Source organism: Syngnathus acus, chromosome 5 (genome assembly GCF_901709675.1).
Source record: "Syngnathus acus chromosome 5, fSynAcu1.2, whole genome shotgun sequence".
Lineage (NCBI taxonomy): Eukaryota > Metazoa > Chordata > Actinopteri > Syngnathiformes > Syngnathidae > Syngnathus > Syngnathus acus.
In genome coordinates, this window is record NC_051091.1 from 9,703,338 (window position 1) to 9,724,549 (window position 21,212).

Genomic DNA, 21,212 nt, shown 5'->3' on the forward strand with positions numbered 1-21,212 from the left:
TGGCACGTTTAGTAATTGTTTTGGGTGACAGAAGAAACTTTTCTATTTTTATGTCATAGATTCTACACTAAGTTGTTCCAACCCCTTCTAACTGTTTTTGTCTCTCATTGAATCCGCATTAATGTACTTTGCAAATTAATCGACATTCAATTTGATATTTTAGGTAAACAGAAATATTAAGTTGATGATGTGGAACATGAATGTATTTTTTGGTGTATATTTTTAATCAAAGACAAATTAATTCAGCAATAATGTGTTTTGTTGATGATTGTCAATATCTTTTCTTTATGATGATGCTAATGTATTTGTGTTTGTGTTTAATGTACTAAAACAGTGTGGAACTACAGAATATGCACTCTTATCCACATCTGCATCAAAATATATATATGTTTTAATATGTAGTTCTAGGGCCTGAAGTAATAGACTAACTGATATAATTATCTGACTATTTTTTTCATAAACGTTAACAAAATACAGCATTAGATGAATATAATGACATTCAAACATCACCGCCCCACATAAAAAAAAAAGAAAATCAGATTTTTGCAGATTTTGTCATGGTTGTAAATTTAAACAAATGTGAAATGGCAGTATACTGTAAAAGAGTTGGAACCGTTAAGAGACCAAACAACAAACTACATTTATTCCTTACATATGTATTTATTTAATTTAATCGGACGATTAATCGGTTATCGGAATTTCACGCTAACAAATATTGTAATCGTAATTTGTTTTTTAAGAAAAAAAAAAAAATATCATACCGGTCAGTTCTTCTATACTAGACCAACTGCAATGTAAACACAGTCTGCTTGGCACTTGTTCCTCAGAGCAACAAAAGACAGCAAGAGACTCGACTTGTCTTTCCGCCCTCTTTTGTCCCAGATGATGTCTCGCTCACTCACTGTCTCAGTTCAATAACTCTCTCCTTTATTTCAGGCCCGCTTTAGCTCTGTGCTGTTCTATAGTTCAACTTACCCTTTGTGCAGAGGTGTGTGTGAGTAAAAATGCATTCAACTCCCCCCTCCAAAAAAGCCCTGAAATCTGTCCAAGCTGATACCTGTCGTTGTGGTGACTCCTCGACAATGTGGACATGGCGGTCCTCTCTGAGTCACAGCTCCCAAAGGAATCACCTCTACTAACACCACCCCCGAAGTCCTCTCAACCTTCCCTTAACAACCCCCGTCCCCCTGCTGCCTGAAAATCCCAGCAGCTCTCCTGCCACCTCTGTCTCCCTCTATCCTCCCTGTCGACTCTGCTTACTTCTCCTCTCCCACACGGTTGCTTGGTGAGCTATCGGGTGACGTTTTGTAAAGTGGGATGCTGGGATTGATCGGCTCCAAGCCACCTTGCATGTGCTTTGAGACGTCATCTCGATTCACTCGCAGGCACTTTGCGTGGCATAAAAAAGCAATGATGTCGTGTGTGGCAGTGGGTGGAGTCATGCTCCAAGAACCAAGCAGCAAAGTGGCAATGCAACCAGGCAGTGGGGATGTGAATATATGATTGACATGTAGACCGCTCAATAGCTGCTTGATCAGTGAGAGAAAATCCCGGCAGCGACATTACAATACAGCTTGTGATGGATGAATCTTACAATAGGGAACTTATGGGAAAAAAAAAATCAGATAATGGAAAGGGCCAATGATGGGAACTAATTTTGTTACTCTACTTAATTAGATTTTTCATTTACAGATCTGTACTTTAATTTAACACTTTTTTTTTTAAATGAAGCTCTCTTGGAGTCAAATGTACTTCTCGGAATCAATGTTACTTGAAGTTGGCTGAGCACATCATTTTAGCATCTCATAATTCAGTCAAAATAATTACAGAGAACTTTTGACTCGCACGCCTGCCGTTTTGCCGGATTGCGTAACCATAAAATATCCTGCCAACAAGTCGATACACTCTTGATAGATCTTTGCAGACGTTTTTTTTTTTCTGCATCGAGAAATTATACCAGCATCATATATAAACGACGATAGTGACAAATATTTTTTTATTCTGTATTCCAGTGCATTTGAGGGTATGCACTTTAGCGTGTGAGTACTTTATCCCCCACAAGCCTGATGGTCTTGCCACCCCACTGCACACCGCCGCTGTTTCATGCCTCGAAAAGAACTGCTCAGTGTGCTAAAAAGATATTAAGGAGAGACAGCCTTACTATCTTGCTCCGCTCTGTCAGCTGACCTCCCGCTGTCTTCATGAGGCGTCTCTTGTTTTTTTTTGCAATTACCCCGAGAACATTTGACTCTCGGTCTCACCCGGACAACCGTCCTCCCATCAGCTTGGCGCCTCCAACATCCCCTCGTCTGACCCCTGCCTCTTGCATGCCCCGATCCTTTTTTTTTGTAGGAAAAAAGAGGGAAATGTTTGAGCACCCTGTCTTCTGCTTGGCGTCTCAAGTGATGGATTTAACCATCCGTGAGTACCTTCACCCCCAAACCCTCACACCTCATACCCTGCTCGGCCTTCCCTCTCTCTGCCATGCGTATTGATTTATCTGTTTGCTTTTATGTGTGAGACTGAGTGTCCAAAAGAAGCAGTCGGGAGATCCGAGCAGCACCACAGAATCAGCCATTTTTGTTTCAATTCGAACCATCTGCTTGGGGTGGGTATGAATGAGCAGTCTGGTCTGTGAGCTTCTTTCTTTTGGTTTCAATGCACATTCCTTTGACTTGAATGCATTTTTACATTGCTTACATTGATATCTCCTCCAGTCATGTGGTCTGATCATGTGTCAAATGATGTGCCGTGCCCAACAGGTAGGCTTGGGACAATTGGGGGTTGTGGACATCAACGGAAGCGCTTTGTTTGTCCTAATTTGATCTTAGGCCAGTCGCTCAGTGTGTCCTGTCTGATCCCGCCAGATGTCTTAATGTGTGTCTTAAAGAGCTTTTTGTGCGTTTGTTAACAAGCATCTTACCACTTTTTTCATTCACAGGTTACGTTACAGCGTCTCTGTTGTGATGATGTTCGTGACCTGTCTGTTGCCTAGACTCTTACTTGCTGGAGCTGAAGCCCTCATATTATCAGATGGGGGCCGAGACCTTCCCTTAAGAACCGCCTCCCCGAAAACAGCTAACTTAGCATTCTAATTCTAAATATCTGTTTATCTTCTCTCTCCCACCTTTCGCGCTGAAGTTGAGAAAGGTCAAAAGGATCAGAAGGATCCAGGTGAACTCATGTTTTGTTTCTGGCTTAGAAACACATAGTTATAGTCGAAACTGCACACACAAACAGTGGACCCCCGCTATTCGCGAGGGATTTGAACAGAGACGTCACATGACTAGCAAAAATCCACATATAATTTTATTGCCTTGGGCGGGGAAATCTATTTAATTTCCCCCCCCAAAAAAATGTGGGGAAATGTGAACAAAAAATAAATCACCCCAAAATGAAAAATATTGAAAAAAACTCTGTAAATCCATGTATATGCCGAACCACGAGTATGAGGGTCCACTGTGTAATATAAACAATATACATGCACATATACAGAGTACACAATATACATGCCAGACATGTATTTAATACAGTATACTGAATTATGTATACAAAACATATACCTGCATGCTTTGAGTAGTTAATTGATGTGTAGCTTCTTCTTCCTCAAAGTATATTATAAAAACGGATAATATACTGCACTATATGCATGTTTATGGTATGAACACTCAAACTGGCCCTAGCCTAACCAATTCACATTCAAATGACTTTATATCTCATTTTACTGCTACCGGTAATAATGCAAAAATAAAGCCAAATAATGTCATTCACTGTCAAAGCAACGGCGTATTCTCCAAATCAATTAATATTTTTTGTTGACAGCATCAATTGCGGTTTAACCACAGCAAATATAATAAATAAAAGTCATTAATTTATGTAGTTTAATGCAATGTAGACACTTGTAGTGAAGGCTTTTAAATTAGTTTTGGAGATATATTAAACCTAGATCAATAGACTGTAAATTACAAAAGAAGTTTCCCTCAATTGGATGTTCTTAAGGGGCCTGAGTTACATGTGTGTGTTTGTGTGTTTGTGTATGTGTTCTCATTTGAGTTACATGTTAAATTCATGATGTACATCATTCCACTGCGAGACTGTCATGCCATCCGCCTCCGCAATGAATAAGCATGCCATTTGAAGCTGTTTGCAAAATATAAACCTAAAGTTGCCTCTTTTGATGTCGAGGTCAAGTGATACCAATACTGTATTTAAAAAAATAATAATTGTATGACTGGTTACTTGAAGCAGCTCCAAATACAACCGCTTCATCAATGCAATGTGCATTTTTCTTTATGTGACATTGCACTTCCATTTTGCGTGTCGACTTCACACGAGCTTGACACCTTGTCAATGTCACGTGTTGCTTTTTATCCCGCAGCCCTACATGCACTCAGAGTGAGAGCATCCTTCTATTTGGAATAAATATCAAGCGCTTAGTTTATTGTCCTGAAAAGGTCTTATCTTAGTCACAGAAGTCCCTTTCACCCTCAGTATTTTGTTCTGTGCTTGACTAACCACCCTTTCTTCACCCTCATGGTTCTGTCTCAGAGAATGCGGGCCGCTTAGTCACCCCCGCCAAAAAGCTGGAAGAAACCATTCGCCTGGCCGAGTTAGTCATCGAGGTCCTTCAACAGAACCAGGAGCACCACGCCGAGGTGGGTGAGACGCTCCTCAAAACACTCTAATCCCCGGGCGCTTATCTCCATGAGTCTTGAATGAGTCTGCGATAAGCAAAACTGCTTCCATCCATGTGTTGCTAAAAAAAGAAGTCATTCTTTGAGATGAATTTAAGATTAAACAAAAAAAAAGGACTGCAGCAGAATCCAAGCAAGTGGTGTCCAAAATGCAGTCAGGGGAATCTTTGCCACCAATTGCACATTTTTGTTGGCCTCCCGTACAGGTGTAGACTCTTTCATTGTCCTTTTAATTTTATTTTGACTTTTTTTGTTTGTTAATTTTTAGAGTGGGTTTGTTCGATTTTATTATTTTATTCTTAATGCTTTGTTTTAGTTAGAATTCTATTAATTTTCATATAATGTATTTGTTGAGTGCAAGATTCGTAAAAAGGTCACAATTGCGTAGTAAAGTTAAGAAAACTGCAATTACCAACCGTCTGCCTGACCTTCCTTACGGTCGTACAGTGATGCCAAAAGAAATGTTTAAATTAACTCGTGTATGAAATTAATGGGCAAAGATGAAACTTATTTTCTAATATAATATATCTATATATAATAATATTTTTTTTTTTATCTTTTTAAGGAAATGCTATTGTTATGTTAACTAATTATTATTACATTTTTGTTTTAGTGATTTCAATAGTTGTCATTAACTAGAATGCTCCTACATCGTCTCAAAATTTAACCCAACAAATCAAGTGGATATGAGAAAAAGTTCAAATGATAAAAAATAGTGCACATTTTCTTTACACAACCAATAAAACAAACCAAAGTTGAATTCTGCAAGACTTAACAATTTATATTTTCTACTTTAATTATTTTTGTATATGGCAACAAGTGGAAAAAATGTAGCATCTGTAAACTCTTAGTATTCACAAAACAAAGTTTGCTTCACCGGCAACAGCTGCCATAGAAAAAAAAAGCGTGACGACCCGGTGTCATCTGTACCAATATGCAGATCTAGCAGATTTATTGTATCTCTCTGAATATGCTCGACAGGCGGCAGTCACAAGCTCTGCAGATCAAGCGGTACAGTATTTTGATTTTTTAACCCCCCCTCTCCTCCTTTCAGTCCTTGTCACGCACAAAAAAAAGCCAATAAGAGAAGCTTGCACAACATGACTGTGATCATAGCGCATGTTCATCGGGCCATAAAGAGCTTTCCTTGCTCTCCCAACAGCATGCTGAACCGGTATGAACGAGTATGCTCCATGTGAACCTCCGACTTTAATCCGCCATAAATGTGTTTCTTCTCCATCTGACGATTAATGTCCGCTCCTGTCCAAGCATTCTTCCCCACTAAGCTCCTCCTTCTCCATCACCCCCCCTGCTGTCTAAGTTTACCACACGCACAAAAAAACCCTGCCTCAAAAAACAAAACAAAAAAAACAATCTTTCTCATCTTCCTGTGTTCTCACTGTGATTGATGCCTGTCCATGTAGGGAAAAGAGGTACGTAATCAAAACACTGGAATGAGTTATGTGCATGTCCCCTCTGGACTGATTGCATTGACTGTAGAGAGGCCCGTACTCACTCTTGGCTTACCACCTTTGAGTATTCCCCACCTTTGGAAACTGGAATCCCGCCTTCTTGTTTTTCCACAAACACGGTGGAGGAGAGTTTGTTTGCTGCTTGTGTCTCCCACTAGCGCTTGTTTTAGCTCTCAGCGGTGGCTAAGTGGATAGATAGGTAAGTAGGACTGCCACGAAAGATCTCAAGGCATCCTAGAGCCCGAATGGAAGGTCCGACTTTGCTAATCGGAGATGCTGTGCGCTGAATTGAAGGATCCGAGGATGATGACGACGTGCATGTAATGAGCGGCATTCACATGGCGAGGGATTCGAGGTTTTTGTTTGTCGCCGATTTGAATGGTGGCACAGCTCATCTTTTCTCAGCTTGGCAGCAAAGCATGCAGGGAAGTGGCACATCTGCATGAGTAAAAAGTGCCAAATCTGCAAGATATCCACAAAGTGGAGGAAGGCTCCAATCTTATCTACACAACACACATTCACACACACATCCGGAAGCATGGAACGGCCAATGTGGAGTAAACAATTTCAACAAATGCATGTTCAAACGTATTTGCCAGTCCACTTTGGCAGTTCCACGCTTTCGTACGAACGCTTACATACCTTGACTAAGCATGTTGTTTAACAAGCATGGAGCATCTCACTAACACTGTCCTACTGAGAGGTGTTTTGTCCAATCACTACTAACTATATAATCCTATAACACCTCTTAGTACAGTACGATGCAAAGCTACGGTGGACTTTTACACTGCCGCAAATTACTATCACAATAAACACTGTCCTGCCACATGTTTGCATTTTGCTATTCAACAAATCACCTATTTGCAATGTTTTTAAGACTATTCTTGGTTATTTACTGGAAAATTCACCTATTTGCTGTTTTGGTGCCATCTTGTGGAATATTAGTGTGTTGAAAGACAAATTTGACTGGTTGAAATTTTCAGTGAATTTCCGTGGCTAGATTCTACCGTATTTTCCGCACTATAAGGATCACCGGATTATTAGGCGCACCTTCAATGAATGGCCCATTTTAAAACTTTGTCCATATATAAGATATATACATTTGGCCCGCGGGCCGGACTTTGGACACGCCTGATGTAGTGGCTCAGTAATGGTCCATATATAAGGCGCACCTGATTATAAGGCGCACTGTCGGCTTTTGAGAAAATTGGAGGTTTGTAGGTGCGCCTTATAGTGCGGAAAATACGGTACATTAAAACAGGTCAATTTGGGAAGAGCAAAATGTGATTAGGTTGATTGTATACTGAATGCAAAATTGCCAGAGCTTATTTAGGTACTTTTGACACGGGCTATACATCTACATCCAAGTCGAGTATCTGTTAGTGTCATAATAACAATATGTCGTAATATAATATGTATAATAAATATGTCGAATAGGATCCAGAAAGTTTCCTTCTTCACAAGTAGTGTGCCTGATTGTTTTTCCCCTTTGCCCTCCCTCCTTGTGTCCCATTTCACCTGCTTCCCGTTTTCCTCTGACTTCCTCTGCAGGCCTTTGCATGGTGGACTGACCTCATGGTGGAGCACGCCGAAAACTTCCTGGCCCTCTACGCCATCGACATGGACGCCGCTCTGGAGATCCAGTCGCCCGAGAGCTGGGACAGCTTCCCGCTGTTTCAACTTCTTAACGATTTCCTGCGAACAGACTGTAAGAGTTTTGGATCGTATATACTGTATATGGCCATTTTTTCGACTGAAAGACTTTTTTTTTTCTCCGGTCCTTCTCTATGTAGATCATCTGTGTAACGGAAAATTCCACAAGCACCTTCAGGATCTGTATGCTCCTCTGGTGGTTAGATATGTGGATCTGATGGAGTCCTCCATCGCACAGTCAATTCACAAGGGCTTTGAGCGGGAATCCTGGGAACCTGTAAAGTAAGGAGCCTTTGTAGCTCGTCTCTTGGATTTCGTCTCTCGTTTTTGTAATGGGAGCCTGACGGCGATTTTGGGAGAGCATCTGTAAAGTACACCAAGGCTTCCTTCAAACGTCATGAGCAAGCCATGTGTGGGCAGAATTTTTTTTTTTTAATGGATCAAATAGGCAAACATTATTGTGCTGTGTAAATATGTTTGTCACCTCTGACTAATGTCTTATAGTCGTTTCTCTGCAGCACATCAGAGACTAATATTTCTTTTTGTTTGTTTTGTGTTCACCAACCTTCATAATTCGTGCTTTTGACATGTTGCCAGAGACGAAAGGCCTCCAGTCCGTTGCTCTTGTTTATCATTTGTTGTGGCTTTCACGGTCTCGCTCGTTTTGATTCTATAAAGAAAAGTATAGCAAAAAGTGATTTTTGTTTTAGATAGTTTGGCTTTTTTTTTTTTTATTTGTCCAGCCGTAGGTCTTTTCACACAGCGAGCATTTGTTTGCATGTATTATTTTCCAATCTTTTTGTTGAGTAATGAGTGTCACATAGCATTCTGCTGCTCCCACGCCACTGTTATGTTCTTTTTGTTCTTGTTGTTTCTTTTTGTCTGTCTCTTCTGCAGGAGTTTAACAAGTAATCTGCCCAATGTGAATCTACCAAATGTCAACCTCCAAATTCCCAAAGTACCAAATCTGCCCGTTCCAGTAGCGGGACTGTCAGTTAACCTTCCACAAATGCCTAGCTTTTCAACTCCGTCGTGGATGGCTGCTATATATGACTCTGAGTGTGTATTCAACTAGTTCACTCTAGTTTTACTGAGCAAATAATGGAGAATGCCTTGGCATGAAGATTTCCACATTTAGGAATATATTGGAAAAGTGATGATTTATCGCAAGGATCTATCACTGTTCAAATGGTAAAAAAAGGATTTGACCTGATTCTGTAAAATAATTACGACACACAAATTGATTGCAGTTATTTTGAACACACTCACACACGGTCAAGAGTTAACAAAGTCATAAATATACATTCTAAACATGATCAACAAATGTGTCAGGTCTGATTATGACACATTTCTGCTCGAATCATGTCACGTGATTTTAATGTCAAAATAGTTCATGTTCATGCCAAGGATTTTCCAAGAGTAGATGAGGTCATTTGTCTCAACATGCATGCTGTTGAGTTTGAGATGTGATGGCGCAGTCACTGCCCCCCCCCCCCCCCCCCCCGGAAAAGAAATCATGTATATACTGTACATTTCCGCCTACAGTATATACATGCTGTATGTTTCCCCAAGGCAAAACCTTTTTAAAATCAATTGCAAGACCAGACATCTCCAAGTGGGGCTTTAGTGGTTTTACGATCTTGACCGCCTCTGATTGGTTGCTGAGATGGCGGCCTGGAAGGAGCGGGTAGGGCTGGGGTGGGGATGACGGTAAAAAGGCCGGCGGCTGCTTGTTTTATCACCGTCCATCCTGGCAGCACTTGCGCAACAGACTCCACTCACGCATGTTGAGTCTGGTCGTTCTTCCGGGGGGGGGGCAGCAGAGGGGACGTGCCCATTTGGGAGAATTCGATCACTAAGCGCCATCTGAGATGTCCTCTCTCATGCCGCCATTCCCTTTGTAATTTGAACCCGCATGCGGCCTCCTCACAACCCCGATCAATAATCATACCAGAGAGCATGATTATTGATTGACTTGTAACCGTAAAAGTTCCCGCTCCTCCCCACGTATACACTGATTGTCCTCACATGCACCAATTTGGACGGACGAGTCAGTGCGTGTCAATTGACTTCTCAAGTGGCGAGGAGCAGCATCCCTCAACACCACCCTCCCTCTTTCCCTGACCTTTCACCCCTCCGGCCATCTTCCGCCATGATATTTTAAATATTTGCATTTGGTTCAATGGCAGCAATGGCTCCGGGACATCCGAGGACCTGTTCTGGAAGCTGGACGCCCTCCAGACCTTCATCCGAGACCTCCATTGGCCCGAGGAGGAGTTCGCCAAGCACCTGGAGAGTCGCATCAAGCTGATGTCGAGCAACATGATCGAGAACTGCGTTAAGCGGTAAGTGGAAAATGTTGCTCCGCCCCTGCATAGTCAATCAAATTGATGCAGTATTTATAGTAGCCTTTATCATAATACTATTATTTATTATTATTATAAACAATTAACATTTGCACAATTATGTTGTGTCCTCAATGCCTTCCAAACAGCACCAGGATGGCGTTCGAGTCCAAACTGGCAAAGAGCAGCAAGTCGACAGATTTCCGCATTTCTCCGACATTGTGCACCATGTTCAACGTGATGGTCGATGCTAAAGACCAGTCGGCCAAACTGTGTGCGATGGAGATGGGTCAGGAATTAAGCAAAGAAAAAAACAAAGTAATTTTTTTTTTAATGATAATTAAAATTATATTATTAATTATTATTAATTAATTTAGGTCATTTTAATTTAATTTAATTATCCAATGCAAAGCAATAACTTTGATAACATGATTTCTTACTCTGCAGAAACAGATCCACTCTCAAATAGATGAACTGATTGAGGAAAGTGTGCGGGACATGATTCAGCACCTCGTTGCAAAGGTGCCAAGTCACGTGTTACTTTGATGACATCATTGGCATGGATCAAACCATTTATTTACCTTCTTTTGCTTAGTTTGTCGCCATTCTAGAGGGAGTGTTGGCAAAGATATCCAGATACGATGAAGGCACGTTGTTCTCTTCGTTCCTCTCGTTCACGGTGAGATGACGCTTCACAATTCTGAATATATTTATAATTTTTTGTAGTTTCAGATTTGAAATTGGACTGAGTCAAATCTTCTGAATGCGTTTTATACAAAATGGCCCCTTGGATTTGTTTGCTTGCATTTTCAGGTGAAAGCCGCCTCCAAATATGTGGACGTACCTGTAAGTGGCATCCCCCCTTTACACACTTTTTAGTGGACTCGCTTCTCCGGGTCACGACAGTAAGTCAGCCAACCGTGTGTTTGTTTTGCAGAAACCCGGCATGGACGTGGCCGACGGCTACGTGACCTTTGTCCGCCACTCTCAGGACATGCTGCGTGATAAGGTCAATGAGGAGGTGTATATAGAAAGGTTATTTGATGTAAGTAAAATGCCGTCTCCTCCACTCAAGCAGGGAGGGGGCCCTACAGAATGTGGCAAAACAACAGGGCAGATGGGGGATAAGTCCCGTTTTGTTTTTCGTTGAGAGCAGGAAAAGTGTTTCTTCCTGTCCTTTCTGTCCTCTTCTCTTTTTTCTCTGTCAAGCTCAGCTGCTGCCCTCAGCATTCCGGTCTGCATTGCCACAGTGCTTTTGGGCCTTTGTCTATTTAAAAAAAAAAAAAAAAAAAGCTTTTATTTACAAAGAGTCCATAAAAGCACCCCCCCCCCCCCTAAAAAAAAAAGGATTATATGAAGCAGTGCTCTCTGGAAAGAACATTTCGTGCATGCTTAGCGAGCACTCCCTCAGGCAGACACATGAGGAGCCTTTAGTGGAAATGCGAACTTGTAAAGGGCTCACAAGGCAGGTTTTCATGTGTTGGAGGCTGGAGAGCACTGTCTTAGCCCGACATAATCCTGACGGGATACATTGACAGCAATGTGTCCTCCATGTGTGGTGTCAACGACACATAATGCTGTGTTGTGTGTGCTTTCACGTCATGTCGAGACGCCGCGGCGTGAGGAAGTGAGATGGGGTTGACACGCAGAAGTTTTGTGCGGGATCCAGACGAATCTGTTTTTGTTTGTCTTTGATTTATGTATGTTTTTTTTTTTTTTTTGGAGTGGCTCTGCTTTTGTGTGCGAGGAGGCCCGCCCTGGAATCCTTCCTTGTCTGTGTCCTCACTTTCTCCTGGTGTCCTCTGTGTGGCCTCCCCCAAAAGCCTCAACTTTCTCTGGTGACTTCTTCTCAAGTCGAAGCCGCGTTTTCAAAGCGACTTTAGGATGTCTGTTTTTTTTCGTTCCTTATCTGTTTGCTTCTCATCTGAATGCATTTTCCATCCATCCATCCATCCATCCATCCATCCATCCATCCATCAACTTTTGCATGCATGTCAAAGCCATCCTTCAATGTTGCGCTGGCTCTACTCGATCTCTCTTATTTCAACCCTTTTTGGTCTCTTCTTATTAACACCATTCCTGCTGCCTCCTCTAGTGGAGAAAAACGACAGTGGCTTTATTTACAGGATATATATCTAGATGCTATTTTTACAGCAGTTCCAACTCTGCATGCAATGGCATGCAGTGCTTTTTTTTTTACGAGTACCCTAACTTCACATTTACACAAGCAATTTGTATCCACTACGGTGTCAGAAGACATACACACTTTGAGAATAAATGAATCAATACCAAGTGCATGTTGCAGCAATAGGGGGCGCTGTCATCACTTGGTCCACTGCAGCCAATCAGAAGCCTTCAATGGTGGAAAAGTTTCCCAAACAACATTACCTGTAAGGAAAACAGCTGAAACTCACAAGTATAAATACTCAATATTGCATTTGTCAAATAATAAAAAAAACTATAAACAAAGAAATCCTACACATATAAAATTATAGAAAATATGACTTGATTTTAATAAATTGAAACTTGCCACTAATTGTGGCAGGCAAAAATCATTAGCAGGATGAAATTAAATCAATTGGGCAGCTTGATGGACAGACAGACAGACGCAATACAGTCTGCATTATAAACGGTAACAGTAATTTTCAATATGAATAAATTAGTGTTTCCATTTGATTAAAGTTGAGTGATGACCACTATTTGAGGGGTAAAAAAATATATATATTGTTAATGATAATATAAGGAAGCAAAAAGATGGTCAAATGTGTAGTTTTAAGAGTTAGGTGTCGGAATGTTGGTGAGGAAGATTCCACCCGTAATGTGTGCAGGCAGAACTGCTGTAAAAATGTATCAGGGTCGCGTCAATACAGCCACTGACGAACCAAGAAGTGGAAAAAAAAAAAAAAAAGTGGCACTTATCTCTAGTGTTGTGTTGTTTTCTCACATTATGTTGGTTGGCATGATTTTTTGGAGTCAAATAATCTTCCTGTGTACATCTTCTAGCATGACCCTCTTCCTCAGACTTGTGGCTCATTTTGCACACATGCCGTAGAGCAGCCTCTTCCTCAGCACGCACACACCTGCCAGGTCTGCATGCACTGCACGCTCGACTCGACTGTCAAGTGGACAGGCATCTGCATAAATCCGGAACCCGCTCCCCTCCGCACCTCCCTTCTTGAGTCCAAAAAAAACCCTCCATCCATTCACCTTAGCAAATTCAGGTGAAAGCCAACCGGTGGACGCGACTAGCCTTTTTTTATTTGGACCCAATGAAAGCTTCTTAGAGGTTTGATTTCAACTTGCTGCGATGCTGTTCTCTTGTAGCCTTAAATGCAACCCGAGTGTGGGCCAAAGCAGAGAGCAAGCTACATGAAAATAGCACTGCTTCAACCCCGCCTGCGCACCATTTACTCACTCTCATTCCTACTTTTCTTTTGCCAGTAAAAGCTCACCTTAGTTGTTTTGCCTCCAAATTGCAAGGCCACGTTTCTACCACGATTGGTGCAATCAGCACATTTCCCTTACTGCCCCGCCGCTTCATTTGCAGTTTTTTTGTCATGAAGTGAATGGAGCTGGGCGACCAAATGCAGCTTGGACCAGGGTTTATTGAAGGAACTCAAAAGACAGACTATAGAGGCTCGCCTAGGGACAAGAATAACTGAACAGAAAGACGAAACAAGACGAGAACAGACAAGCAACTAGAAATACAAGAAGACATAAGACGCAAACAACCCGACAGGAGTGAGGGGCAGACAGGACTTAAATACAAGACAGCTAACGAGAGGCAGGTAAGGGTGATCACATTGATCAGGGCACAGGAGGGGAGGGGCGAGCACAGACACGCGAACCCAAACTATGACAACATGCACTTGCCCATCTTCAGTGTCTGGGAAATAGATGGACTACTTTGTACAATTAATTCTTAGATATCTCATAAAGTCTGGAATGCCAAGTAAGCATTATTTTGAATTCATCTAAAGCACAGGTGTCAAACTCAAGGCCCGGGGGCCGGATACGGCCCGCCACATCATTTTATGTGGCCCGCGAAGACAAATTGTGCATCAAATTCGTGTGTCATTACTAGAATTGCAAATTGTCTTCACTTTTAATATCTTTTTGTTTAAATATTTGACCAGTTTTTACTCATCTGATTTGAAAACGAGTTATTTGTCAGTTTGTTTTGTAGCTTTTACTGTATATAATATGAGGTGCTCATACGTTTATATGGGTTGACAGTCATAATGGCCCTCCGAAAGAAGCTATGACTACAATGCAGCCCGCAAAAAAAATTAATTTGACACCCCTGATCTAAAGGCCCAATTTGCTTATGATTGCGTGTTTGTCGGGCCCGCCGTGCACCGAGCGATACGGATGAGCATGACCAAACTGGACAATTAGAGAAAAGAATGAATGACCGAATGATTGTAATAGTTAATTTGATGTCAGTTTTTTTTTTTTTTTTTCCTGAGGATGGAAACGGTACCAATGAGGTCGTCTGGCGGCGACCGCCTGCATTTTACTTCATATCTGTCTGAAAAACTTTGTATTTGTTGTGAGAGTCAATACGATACATGGTATTTTCCGATTGACCATTATCTGTGATTCAAAGTTTGAAAGGCAGCAACTACAGCAGTGGCCGATGTCATGGGTGGTCCTCTCTCACTAGAATGCAAAGGGGAAAATGCTTCTCAGTGGTTGAGGGATCAAAATCAGGATCAATGTCCTTCCACTTCTCGAAAGTTGCCTTACAGCACCTCTGGAAGGACTTGTTGAGCTGTTGCTCCACGTAAAAAGCGCTCATACATAAAAACATGATTTGAATTTCAGTGCTTATGGGCCATAAAAACACTCAATGAAGTCGTCGGCGCGTAATAAAACCAAAAGAAAGTGCTTGTTGCAGCTGTTGCGAATCGCTGTAGTTCCCACTAAAACAATCATCCAGTACATTATGATGAGATAATAGTTCTCTTTTGTTTGCTGAATGACAAAGCTAAATTGTTTCTTGTGTATTCTAAATCTTTTTTGGTGATGTCAGAAATCCAATTTAAAGTGAAGATTTTAGGTAAGGTGTTGATGTCACCATAATAGCATTATGTGTTTACACAAACTTGGCCAGTGAAATACATTGACTGGAGCATTAACGTAGGCTTAGGCTTTCAAACTAGGGTTTAAAACTAATCTTAGGGTTTCATACTGTCATGGTTTTAGCGAGTTGTTTGACCTACATGCAGAAACCTGTCAGGAGTCCCAGATGGATGTGGAGTTTTTATTGAAGGGAGTGAGGAAGCAATAGGGGGTCCGGAATTGGAGCTGTGATGGTGGAGCGTGAGCGCTTCGGTCTGAGCAGAGTGGAGCTGGTCGGAGGTCCGTGGAGGGGGATCCAAGAGCTGGAAGGGAACAACAAAGAGTCAGAGTTGGTTAGAAACAAGGTGAAGATCGAACAGGCAGACAGAAGACTCAGGAGACGCAACGTAAACGAGTAGGGTTGACTTGGATAATTGCTAAAGGCACAGCCGTAGTGGAGTTCACATAGGCAGGCGACGAGCCGCTGGCAGCACGCTCCTTAAAAGCCTTCCCCTAACGAGCCTGATCAGCCAGACCTGTGGGGATCAGCCACACCTGTGGGTCCTCCGCCACTCTGCTCACAGCTGCCCCCTGTGGACAAGAGAAAAACCTCCCGGACCCTGACACTTTCAAAGTAAGGTTTAAAACTAGGGTTAGGGTCTAAAGTAGGGTTTAAAACTAGGATTAGGGTTTCAAAGCAGCATTTAAAATGAGGGTTGGGGTTCCAAACTAGCATTTAAAGCTAGGGTTAGGGTTTCAAACTAGCGTTTAAAACTAGGGTTTCAAAGTAGGGTTTAAAGTTAGGGTTTCAAACTAGGGTTAATGTTTCAAATTAGGGTTTAAAGTTAGTTTTAGGGTTTCAAACTTGGGTTAGGGTTTCAAACTAGGGTTTCATAAAAGGGGTCAATGTTTTAAAGTGGGGTTTAAAGCTAGGGTTAGGGCTTCAAACTAGGGTTAGGGTTTCAAACTAACCGGCTGACTGGCGATGTTTTTCCTGGCGTCCTTTGCACATGTGCGATGTGTGTGTGTTCTTGCTGGAGAGTGTTGTGTTTATTTATTTCAGCAATGGTACACTGCCACCATGAACCTGCTGGGCACCTGGCTCACCGAACGTATGGAGCAGCAGCTGCACGTCTACCAGCTGAAGATCCTCATCAGGATCACCAAGGTGACTCGGGCCGCGGGCCAAATATGCACTGTGCGTTTGTTGCGTACTAACCTTTGTGATCCCACCCCGGCAGAAAAAGTACCGTGACTTCCGCCTGCAGGGCGTACTGGACTCGACCCTGAACAGCAAGATGTACGACACGGTGCGCAACAGGCTGACTTTGGAGGAGGCCACGGCCTCGGTGAGGGAAGGAGGCATGCAGGGCATCTCCATGAAGGACAGCGACGAAGAGGACGAGGAGGACGACTAGAGGGGCACGCACCCAACCCCCTCCCTGCCCTCTTAATCACACTTTTGACTTTAGCCTGGTTAACCGATGCATGTACCAACTCAGATAGCCACTCTAGGACCTCGTTGTCAGCTCGATTTGCCTATGAAGGAACTATAAACTAATAATAATGAAAAAAAAAATAGTGCTTATATTGAGGAAACACAATAAAAAAAAATAACCATTGATTGGCAGTTTAGCTGTGTCATAATAAAGATAGCACCGATTCATTTCTAAATTCATTTCTGTGTTACTAAGCAATATGGAGAAGCATTTGAGTGAGATTAAATAGTGTGTGTCCCCCCTGTCCAATGCAAACTATGTACGTAAATGGCGCTTCTTTGTCGTACTCTCCATTCATTCATGGTACATTGTCGTAACAATGAGTGTGTGTGTGTGTGTGTGTGTGTGTGTGTGTGTGTGTGGAGCCTTTTCTTTGTCTGTTTTCAAGTGAACGCCAACTTGCTTCGAGAGTGACGAGAATCCTCTGTTTTTTGTTGACGGCCTCCGTCTTAGATACACTTTGACCTTCGACCTTCAGCCTCAGCACGAGGGGATTCTAGAGATGCAATACTCTCCATTCTCGCTCCATTTTGATAACTCGGGAGATTCTATTTTTATTTCCACATTCAACGAGAAAAAAAAAAAAGAAAACAGGTTCTATATTAATTGAGTTGCACTTTTACAGAGAAAAGAGTAAAACTGATTTTAATTTTTTTTATGAATGACAAAAAAAATGGTCTGTCTTTGTTGTGTATCTGTGTGGAATGAGATGTCTGGCTTGGGTCTCACTGTTGTTCTGTATATATGATATAAATATATATATAAATATAAAATGCTGTACATTGCATTCTGAGCCATCGCTGCATGCTTGTGGGTTCCAACCCTTCCCAAACACTTTTTTTCTCCCTATCTCTCCACTTTCCCGTGTCATTTAGCTGGTGGATTCATTCTTGCTTTTTCTTTTGTCTTTTCTTTTGCCTTCTGAACGCCAACGGTTGTAATATGCAAGAGCTGTGGCCTATGAATAAAAATTACTGTACATGTGTCACCTACGCCTGCTTATTTGATAAATACATTTTTGCTGAGAGAGCCATGAACGCCACATATAAATAAAATTAAATGTAACCAGACAATATGCATACACGAACGAGTAAATATGTGCTTTAAGTGTAAGAACACTAACATAAAATACAATATGCCTCTTAATTCTTTTTAATAATGTTATGCTATTGCTAAACACTGATGAACAAGAACTACTTACCGTTACTGCATTTTTTTGGTGCTGCATGGCTTTGCTGATGGCTTAGGTTTGTCTTAATATTCTTTAGTTGAGAAAGACTGTTCACATGCGACCCCTGATGTATTTTTTTTTTTTTTTTAGAAAAGAAATTACCATGTATATATGACAGAGGTTACAGCAATCTTTGTGTGTTTTACGTCTATTGAATTACTTTAAAATATGATCTCCTTTAGCAAACAGGTCAATAAAATATAAATAAAGAAATGCAGTTAGAATGAGGAATGTGAAGAGTAATTGTTGCTCAGTTAAATTTGATCTGTACTGAACAAATTTCAAAGGTTTTACTTCATAATCCTACAAAAAAAAAAAAGAAAGGAACATTTGGAATATTACCATTACGAAAAGAACATGTCTGGTCCAAAGAAACAACCATAAAAAGTGGTCTTTTGGTTCAAATGAAAAAAGCCAGAAAGCAGCTAAAGTGTGGGCCATTTAATGTTTCATATATTTAAGAAGGCTGAGTCACAGTAGACAAGGTAAACCAACAATAGTGATCGACAGAACCAAAAAAGTGCCAAAGCGAAAAATCATTAACATAACTCATCCATTAAGACATTCAATCGATGTGCAACTAAAATAAAAAAACAAGCAGAGAAAGGTGATGGATAGAAAGAGTGCTGAATGTCTTCATCATTCTAAAAGGGTTGTGAGACAGTAGAGGTCCTTTAGCAACTGCTGAGGTTACCTGTTGACTCAAGTGGCAAAAAAACGTTTTATTTCCACTGGAGACAAAACACAATTCACAGGGAAGTAGATTAAAAAACAAAAACAAAACAAAATCTGAGCGCCAACCTCAAACCAGTAAAAAGTACAACAGCTTCACAATCCTCATGCATTTCTTAACAACCTTTTATTTTGTATATTAATCTGCATATAGTCGAGGAAATGTATCTGCACTTTGACAATTGAAACTTATTTTTTTTTACTTTTTTTTTGTTAGTTTTTGGCTGATCAGCGTCCCTTTGTTGAAATGTTTCACAATAATAACATTTGGCAAAGCTGTGTGAACATGATCCAAACCCACAGCACTAAAACAGCCAGTCCACAAATAGGCAAAGAGTGATTGGCTATTAAGGATATAATATATAGAGATATATATTACAAAACAGTATAACAATATAAATCCCTGTAAAAAGCAATAAATGTTCACATTGGATGCCATGACGAGCAAAAGAAGCCATTTTGTTTAGTTTACGAGAGCTATTGATGTGGATGGGGAAGTGTCGGCACACGAAGAGTCATGTGACCTGCGGTCTCAAAGTTTGATGACACACAGGTTCCAAAATGGACGTCGGGATGTCCTCCTTCGTCGCTTTGACATTTCAGCGGTGCGCTCGGGTCCGAGTTGAACGTGCGACGTCCTTGGGTAAAGTTGGGCAGTAACACTGATAGTTGAGTGCAAAGTGGACAAGAGCTGCTTGTTTTTTCTCTCTCTCTCATTTCTTCCATACGTTAACGGGATACAAACTCAGCGGGATTTGAGGATGAGAAATGATTAAAAAAAAAAAAAAAAGTGAGGGGAGGGGGGCAAAAACAATAAATATCCCAAAATGTTTGTCAGTATAAAAAGTAATAGTAAGTTTTTTTTTCAATTATTTAATCAATAGTCTGGCAAAAAAGGCCTCTCAGGGGGGGAGAAGGAGAAGAAGTTCTTGTAGAAATGAAGTGCCTGGACGCTGCTCCTCAAACGAGCGACTCCATGCTCTCGGCAGGGTCGCACTGGTCCGCCATTACCGCCACCCCGTTAATGTCCGTGTGCATGGGGCCGCATTCTCCGCTAGCCGCCAGGCTCAGCATGGCTTTGTAAAGGTACTGGTACTGATCCTGCACCATGCACGCACACACACATACGCAACAGACATGAAATGAAGTGGTGTGTAGAGGTGGGTGAAGCAGAACTAAACGTTTGATTGCCCTCTGGTGGGCAAAAATTGACCATGAGCAGAACTTAAGTGTACCCGTTAAAACTATCATCTACATTCAGCACGTGTCCTTGTGGGGTGCAAGAAGCATGCCGTACGTATAAATTATGCTCTTTTCATAGTTTGACTGGGTCTGTTATTTACACTAGTAAAATTAAAACTCGACTCTGGCGTTTAAAAAAAAAAAAGACCTAATTGTGTTGACTTTCTTGGCTGGTGGCCAGAAGGTGGCGGTAGTGCACCAGAACTATGTGCCAACTGCCAAAAGAAAATGGAAGAAGAAAATGTACCGCCGGTGGCCACATCCTTTATATTACGCTAATGAAGAATGCCGTAATGCACCAAAACTATGTGCCCTAAGAAAGTTGAAGACAAAATGGGAGCAGAACAGAAATAGGCAAATTCACAATTAGTCAACTGTGAATAGGCTGGTGATTACTGTAGCAAACGACATTAAAACCCAATTAGCTTCACTAAATAGTCTGTTGTACTGATTAAAAACATTAAAATGATTTTTCCAATCCCACAGTCTACTTACAATATCTGTAAAGACTCCCGGCCTCATGAGATTGATCATCTTGGCCACCTGATAGATGTCGACGACGCCTTCGTTCTCCAACTGCTGCGACAGCGTGGTGAGAGCGCACAGTGTCCCCGCTGACACCGCGCCGTACCTGCGAGGAGGCGGAACAATCAATCGCATGCAGCTGCAGGAGACAAATCCAACCGGGGGTGGAAAGTGACGTTTGAAATGGTGCAGTAAGAAGCTGTCTTGGATAAAGTACCTGAAAAGCGATACTTAAGAAAAAGTCATTTGGTAGAAAATAACCTTGGAGGAAGTTTAAAAAAAAAACAAAAAAACATACTCATCGTGCACAATTGTGGGGCCATCTCGAGTCATGGCCTCCTCCTTGATGACCCTGATGAGCTCAAAGGCGCTGCTGAGAGGAGCGTCGGGATTGGGCCACTTGGGGCACTGGAAGTGTCTCACCTCCAGAACGTAGTCGTCCTGGTGCACACGTTAATAAAAAGGAACGTTACGCTCATGCGAGGAGGCGGGACATGATTTGAAAGCACTTGCACAACGCGGGTACCTGCGTGGCTTCCAGGATGAAGTCGTGGATGATAATCTGCTCCTCGTTGGAGAGGCACAGTCTGTCCTTACTTATGAGCGTGACGGTGAAGGCGATGCAGTTCATGGCCTCTTCGCGACTCGGCCAGTAAACAAACTCATCCTCAGCCTGCACAGAATGGAGCACAAAAAAAAAAAAAAAAAGCTGAAATTACCGGTAGGCTTAAAAAAAAAAAAAAAAAAAATTCAAT

The 21,212-nt window shown here is 41.7% G+C and overlaps 2 protein-coding genes across 19 annotated transcripts in view; one reads left to right on the forward strand and one right to left on the reverse strand.

Moving 5' to 3' along the window:
* Positions 1–17,715, forward strand: part of cadpsb (Ca2+-dependent activator protein for secretion b) — a 50,376-nt gene extending 32,661 nt beyond the window's left edge. For 2 of the 18 annotated variants that reach the window (XM_037251976.1, XM_037251978.1), the window contains 15 exons: positions 2,353–2,421; positions 4,549–4,655; positions 5,676–5,705; positions 6,119–6,127; positions 7,718–7,874; positions 7,960–8,101; positions 8,717–8,878; positions 10,009–10,164; positions 10,314–10,482; positions 10,612–10,686; positions 10,760–10,843; positions 10,978–11,010; positions 11,102–11,209; positions 16,292–16,396; positions 16,470–17,715. In XM_037251976.1, the coding sequence (XP_037107871.1) occupies positions 2,353–2,421; positions 4,549–4,655; positions 5,676–5,705; positions 6,119–6,127; positions 7,718–7,874; positions 7,960–8,101; positions 8,717–8,878; positions 10,009–10,164; positions 10,314–10,482; positions 10,612–10,686; positions 10,760–10,843; positions 10,978–11,010; positions 11,102–11,209; positions 16,292–16,396; positions 16,470–16,646 (1,583 nt within the window). In that variant the 3' untranslated portion in view covers positions 16,647–17,715. Of the gene's footprint in view, positions 1–2,352; positions 2,422–3,141; positions 3,175–4,548; positions 4,656–5,675; positions 5,706–6,118; positions 6,128–7,717; positions 7,875–7,959; positions 8,102–8,716; positions 8,879–10,008; positions 10,165–10,313; positions 10,483–10,611; positions 10,687–10,759; positions 10,844–10,977; positions 11,011–11,101; positions 11,210–16,291; positions 16,397–16,469 lie in introns of all 18 variants that reach the window. The other 16 variants (XM_037251979.1, XM_037251993.1, XM_037251982.1 and 13 more) reach the window with 9 other exon arrangements.
* A 148-nt stretch (positions 17,716–17,863) lies between these two features.
* Positions 17,864–21,212, reverse strand: part of LOC119123131 (receptor-type tyrosine-protein phosphatase gamma-like) — an 82,227-nt gene continuing 78,878 nt past the window's right edge. Inside the window, exons 26-29 of the mRNA XM_037251975.1 lie at positions 20,984–21,130; positions 20,756–20,898; positions 20,428–20,563; positions 17,864–19,791 (exon numbers count right to left, since the gene is read on the reverse strand). Coding sequence (XP_037107870.1) covers positions 19,651–19,791; positions 20,428–20,563; positions 20,756–20,898; positions 20,984–21,130 — 567 coding nt within the window. The 3' untranslated portion in view covers positions 17,864–19,650. The remainder of the gene's footprint in view (positions 19,792–20,427; positions 20,564–20,755; positions 20,899–20,983; positions 21,131–21,212) is intronic.